General features: G+C 32.8%; 2 protein-coding genes across 3 annotated transcripts; one reads left to right on the top strand and one right to left on the bottom strand.

Moving 5' to 3' along the window:
* Positions 1 to 6: 6 nt before the first annotated feature.
* LOC136803276 (E3 ubiquitin-protein ligase TRIM71-like) lies at positions 7 to 1366 on the top strand. The gene is made up of 2 exons (XM_067059999.1): positions 7 to 30; positions 216 to 1366. The coding sequence occupies exon 2, from the start codon at positions 258 to 260 to the stop codon at positions 1203 to 1205; it is 948 nt and encodes a 315-aa protein (XP_066916100.1). The 5' UTR covers positions 7 to 30; positions 216 to 257; the 3' UTR covers positions 1206 to 1366.
* A 720-nt stretch (positions 1367 to 2086) lies between these two features.
* LOC136803277 (uncharacterized) lies at positions 2087 to 5724 on the bottom strand. Of its 2 annotated transcripts, none has more exons than XM_067060000.1 (4): positions 5608 to 5724; positions 5159 to 5218; positions 4730 to 4914; positions 2087 to 2493 (listed from the first exon to the last, which is right to left on the bottom strand). In XM_067060000.1, the coding sequence occupies exons 1-4, from the start codon at positions 5662 to 5664 to the stop codon at positions 2397 to 2399; spliced, it is 399 nt and encodes a 132-aa protein (XP_066916101.1). In that variant the 5' UTR covers positions 5665 to 5724; the 3' UTR covers positions 2087 to 2396. The 2 variants fall into 2 exon arrangements, with proteins under 2 accessions (XP_066916101.1, XP_066916102.1); XM_067060001.1 differs by lacking the exon at positions 2087 to 2493 and adding an exon at positions 4649 to 4687.
* Between the last annotated feature and the right edge of the window lie 64 nt (positions 5725 to 5788).

Below are 5788 nucleotides of genomic sequence, written 5' to 3'. Positions count from 1 at the left end.
GAAGAGAACGACGATAGCTTGAACGAACCGGTAACTTCAATCTACTTGATTTTGAGCTTAGATAGAACCAGTTTAGAATGAAGTCGGAGATAATAGATTTAAAAAAAGTTTAGATGACCGTCCATTTATTCATTGATAGCCAGTCAGTTAACAAATCTTTTGAAAGCCTCCTCACTTTTTGAATTAAAACCTTTTTATCCACCTTTTCACTTCAGGTAAAAAAGCGACAGAAGAGTCGAATTCGGCGTCAAAGGGCCATGGATTCCAGCGAGGACGATGGCTACTTTTGGGTCCACTCCGAAGCTGAAATCGTAAAGAATTACAAGCAAGTGAAACATTTGAAAATGTATGGAACACACGGTAAAAAACCCGGACAGTTTCTCGATCCAATGGGTATCTCAACTATGGATGGTTTTGTATGTGTTACAGATCCAATGAAAAATTCGCTGACAGTTTTTAACGAGTCCACTATACGTAGCCAATCTAAAGGAGACATTATGATAGCAGCTGATATAAAGCCACTCAAAGAATGTTATTTTTCATCTGTTTTTGATGTAGCAGTACATGAATCCAGTAAAAACGTTCTGGTCAGTGATCCAGTCAAGAAATGTATACATTGCGTCTCCCTTGGTGACGATATACGTAAAAATAACACCATCTTTGATTCGAATATCACGGTATCGAAGTGTGATACTTTATCTGGGATATGCGTAACACAGAACGGATTAATCGGAGCATTAGATAGTGAATCAGGACGTGTGTTGGTATGCGACGGACATGGCGACATAAAACATTCCTTCGGGAGTGAAGGATCTGATAAAGGACAGTTCTGTCTTCCACAATTCATTCATTGGGATAACCTTAATCAACGCTTTATTGTTTCAGATACTGCGAATGCGCGTGTCCAACTTTTCACAGCTGACGGACAGTTCTTGTTTTCGTTTGGTGAATTCGGTTTTAAAGATGGCGGATGTTTTAAATATCCATCTGGTATAACGACTGATGATCATGGACGTATTTTTGTGGTTGACCAAGGATTACACGAGGTGCAAATCTTTGATAAAGACGGTCACTGGTTGCACTCACTAGGAAAAGCAGGAATTATGCCAGGATGCTTCAACAGTCCAAAATCGTTGTCTTTGTTTTCGAATGGTGATTTAGTTGTAACGGATAGCTTGAATAGTCGGTTACAAGTGTTCGGTTGAAGGTTGCGGTGCTTTGAATATGTTTTATCAAAAAATGAATTTTTACACACAAATTTATTAATGAACGAAATACTTTCTTATACACCTTTGTATTATTTAATTTACTGCGACGCTAAAAAAGAAAATAAATTATTTCAATGGATTTTAAGATATAATCAAAATCCTTTTGTTTTGTTTCATTCTCCAAATTTAGATAATCCAAATTTATAATCCCTTAAAAATTTTGTCATTCGCCAAAATAAATTCTCGCCAAATTTAATTTTCTTTCAATTTAGTCTCTATTTCTCCTAAAAACCCTTTTTTCTTCCTTTTTCATCGTAAAATATTGAACAAAAATGGGTCTCGCCAAAATTATTTCTCACCAAATTTTTAGAAATTTTATTAAATCCCCAAAATAAATGCCGCCAAATTGCACGAAAATTGACGAATGAGCCAAAATTTCTTCTCCTTTGCAAAAACTTAACAGAAGGCCCTTTCAAACCTTACTCTAAATTGCAGAAAACTTTCCATTTAAATTTAATTTTCATTTAATTTCATTTAATTTTTGTAATTTCTAATTACAAATGTTTACAAAACAATACATCAAAATGCAAAGCTCTGAGAAAATGCTCCCTTATAAATTTTATGAAATATTTACAAAAACACATACACTACATACAAAAAAAAGAAACTGGAAAAAACTGGGTAAATTAAAAATTACTTAAAGACAAAGACAAAGACTCAAAATTTTTCTCCAGTTTTTGGCTAACCTTGTGTTCTAATAGACCTTTTGCTAATTAGGATGTCATGTGGATAATTAAAAAAACTCCAGCATTAAAATTATGCATTAATTTGTCATCTCAAAGATTTCAAAATAATCAAATTCACTTGCAGTTCAGATTTAAAATTTTCGGTTTCCAGTAAATTCGGTTCAAATAAAAATATCTCTAAAATTTAAAATATTAAATTCAAAATTAATGATAATGTCTATGGATAGGATAAAACAAAAAATGTAGTGGTCCAATTTCCAAAATAAGTTCATCTATTGAACAAGTAGACGAACAAGTCTTTCTTTTCATAAAGCTTTAGTTTAATAAAAGCTGTCTTTGACAGACGCTTCATTATCACCGTCTTTTGGAAATTCGTGATGATCAGATCATATAAAACTTTTTCGATTGTAGCGGGAATGTCAACGAGCTTCAACATGGCAATTCAATTCTCTATCGTCATATCGATTTTACTGATTGGATAACCAAATACGTTTTTATCACTTTTCACTGTATTGAATCTTCTCAATCTCCTCATGGTCCTAAAAACAAGTGAACAGTTTCTAAGAGATGAAGAGGTTAGGAGAAATTTGTCCGATTAAAGTTTTCACAGAGGTCTTACATGTTTTTTTTTATATAAGCATATAAAAATCCAAAACTCCGATGCTTGGGTCGAAAGCTTAATGAGGCTAAAAAAATGCTTGAGGGATGCTTATATCCAAAGCAAAAATTTAGGGAAATACTGAAAAGCCTTAAAATTCCAGCCAAAAAAAGCCAAAATCAGGAAAAAACATTTTTCGTAGGCTCAAGTAATGCTAACCGTATGCTTAATTTTCCCCATATCTGAACCTAGATATGCTTACAAGTGAAATGCTTATAAAGAAAAAAACATGTACCGAAAGTTTCATTCATAGGATTGGTTCCTTGTCAGGTAAAAAAAAGTGTCGGTAAGAAATAAAATAAATCTTTTGCAGCCTTGTGAGTTATGGTTACAGGTTTAATGCTACAAAAATCAAAAATCAAATAGATCTCAAATCACACTAACCAATTTCAGTGATGGTTACATGTTTAATGCTACAAAAATCAAATAGATCTCAAATCACACTAACCAATTTCAGTGATGGTTACAGGTTTAATGCTTCAAAAATCAAAAATCAAATAGATCTCAAATCACACTAACCAATTTCAGTGATGGGTACAGGTTTAATGCTACAAAAATCAAAAATCAAATAGATCTCAAATCACACAAACCAATTTCAGTGATGGTTACAGGTTTAATGCTACAAAAAACAAAAATCAAATAGATTCAAAAATAACCAATTTCAGTGATGGTTCAGGTTTAATCAAAAAAGATCTCAAAACACTACCAAATTTCAAATGATGGTACAGGTTTTAATCTACAAAAATCAATAAGATCTCAAATTACACTAACCAATTTCAGTGATGGTTACAGGTTTAATGCTACAAAAAAATCAAAAATCAAATAGATCTCAAATCACACTAACCAATTTCAGTGATGGTTACAGGTTTAATGCTACAAAAATCAAAAATCAAATAGATCTCAAATCACACTAACCAATTTCAGTGATGGTTACAGGTTTAAATGCTACAAAAATCAAAAATCAAATAGATCTCAAAGTCACACTAACCAATTTCAGTGATGGTTACAGGTTTAATGCTACAAAAATCAAAAATCAAAGATCTCAATCCACTAACAATTTCAGTGATGGTTACAGGTTTAAGCTACAAAAATCAAAAATCAAATAGATCTCAAATCACACTAACCAATTTCAGTGATGGTTACAGGTTTAATGCTACAAAAATCAAAAATCAAATAGATCTCAAATTACACTAACCAATTTCAGTGATGGTTACAGGTTTAATGCTACAAAAATCAAAAATGAAATAGATCTCAAATTACACTAACCAATTTTCAGTGATGGTTACAGGTTTAATGCTACAAAAATCAAAAATCATAGATCTCAAATCACACTAACCAATTTCAGTGATGGTTAAGGTTTAATGCTACAAAAATCAAAAATCAAATAGATCTCAAATCACACTAACCAATTTCAGTGATGGTTACAGGTTTAATGCTACAAAAATCAAAAATCAAATAGATCTCAAATACACTAACCAATTTCCAGTGATGGTTACAGTTTAATGCTACAAAAATCAAAAATCAAATAGATCTCAAATCACACTAACCAATTTCAGTGATGGTTACAGGTTTAATACTACAAAAATCAAAAATCAAATAGATCTCAAATCACACTAACCAATTTCAGTGATGGTTACAGGTTTAATGCTACAAAAATCAAAAATGAAATAGATCTCAAATTACACTAACCAATTTCAGTGATGGTTACAGGTTTAATGCTACAAAAATCAAAAATGAAATAGATCTCAAATCACACTAACCAATTTCAGTGATGGTTACAGGTTTAATGCTACAAAAATAAAAAATCAAATAGATCTCAAATTACACTAACCAATTTCAGTGATGGTTACAGGTTTAATGCTACAAAAATCAAAAATCAAATAGATCTCAAATTACACTAACCAATTTCAGTGATGGTTACAGGTTTAATGCTACAAAAATCAAAAATCAAAATAGATCTCAAATTACACTAACCAATTTCAGTGATGGGTTACAGGTTTAATGCTACAAAAATCAAAAATCAAATAGATCTCAAATTACACTAACCAATTTCAGTGATGGTTACAGGTTTAATGCTACAAAAATCAAAAATGAAATAGATCTCAAATCACACTAACCAATTTCTGACGAAATTGAGGCACATTTCTTCGGGACTAGCATAATTGACAGTTGGAGGTTCAATTTCGAGCGTCTGATAATGCATCCTCGCTTCATAGAACGGTGATTGGGGTGAAAAATCATCATTGTTATGCTCAAAAGGAGATAACAGATCGTGGATGGGAAGGCGTTTGGCAGATATATCCTAGAGAAGGAAACAGACATATTCTCTCAGATACCTAATTGCTAATAAACGGTCTGCTTGTTAATTCATTGGCTTTTCAGTCCCTGATTATTAATTTCGAAAATATTCTATCTAAAATGTCAAAAGAAAAAAAACATTTTTCTGCAAATTGCCATTTTAGCTTTCATTCATCCTTATTTAGTGTACAAGCGAAAAATTAGTGGTTCTACAGTTGAAAGAAATACTTGAGCATTAAAATCGTCACCTCTGTGGTATTGAAGAAGAGGCCAGCTATATCACTGTTTATCTTCATCAGCATCCCTGTCTAAGGTGGAAAGGATGAGGTATTTCAATGCGATGTTTTTAGAATACTTGGAGCTATGGGAGAGATCCCAAGCGGTTTGCGTGACGGCGTGATTAGAACTTTGTATGGTGGTATGATCAAAATTTTGGTTAGTCAGTACCTTCCCACAAACCAAATTTTTAAAAAGCGATTTTCGTCTAACAGGCTAAATTTGGAAAGATGGGCGCAAAATAATTGAGACGTGATTTGGGCTATTTCTCGCTTTCTTGGAAAGATGGATCAATCGAAAAGTTTGGCGTGATAGCGCGGTGGCGCCATCCTCTGGGGTTGAAGGCTTGCTCGCTATTTTGATCATAAACATAGCAAAAAATGAAAAAAAACTCAGGAAACGAACACGTAACATATCATACCAGTCGCTCTCTTGTGAAATGATCATTAACCAGAACATTTTGGTCACCAAGTACCATGGGAATGATACATCTTCCCAGCGAATACACATCCGAAGCTTTGTTTACTGTATTATGTTGGCTCACCTTAAAAAAGCAAGTAATATTTTTATAGAGGACACAGTCACACCTTCAAATCAGTAAA

Source organism: Clytia hemisphaerica, unplaced genomic scaffold (assembly GCF_902728285.1).
Source record: "Clytia hemisphaerica strain Z4C2 unplaced genomic scaffold, Clytia hemisphaerica genome assembly, whole genome shotgun sequence".
In the NCBI taxonomy this organism is placed as follows: Eukaryota; Metazoa; Cnidaria; class Hydrozoa; order Leptothecata; family Clytiidae; genus Clytia; species Clytia hemisphaerica.
This window is presented reverse-complemented; position numbering and strand designations above follow the sequence as displayed.

What these genes read in the sequence shown, in the direction of transcription:
- LOC136803276 (XM_067059999.1), top strand. Translation starts at nt 258, where the DNA reads ATGGATTCCAGCGAGGACGATGGCTACTTTTGGGTCCACTCCGAAGCT.
- LOC136803277 (XM_067060000.1), bottom strand. Translation starts at nt 5,664, where the DNA reads ATGGTACTTGGTGACCAAAATGTTCTGGTTAATGATCATTTCACAAGA. An exon ending in ATTTCACAAGAGAGCGACTG is followed by an intron (nt 5,219 to 5,607) that starts GTATGATATGTT and finishes TTTCCACCTTAG; the next exon opens with ACAGGGATGCTGATGAAGAT. An exon ending in TCTTCTTCAATACCACAGAG is followed by an intron (nt 4,915 to 5,158) that starts GTGACGATTTTA and finishes TTCCTTCTCTAG; the next exon opens with GATATATCTGCCAAACGCCT.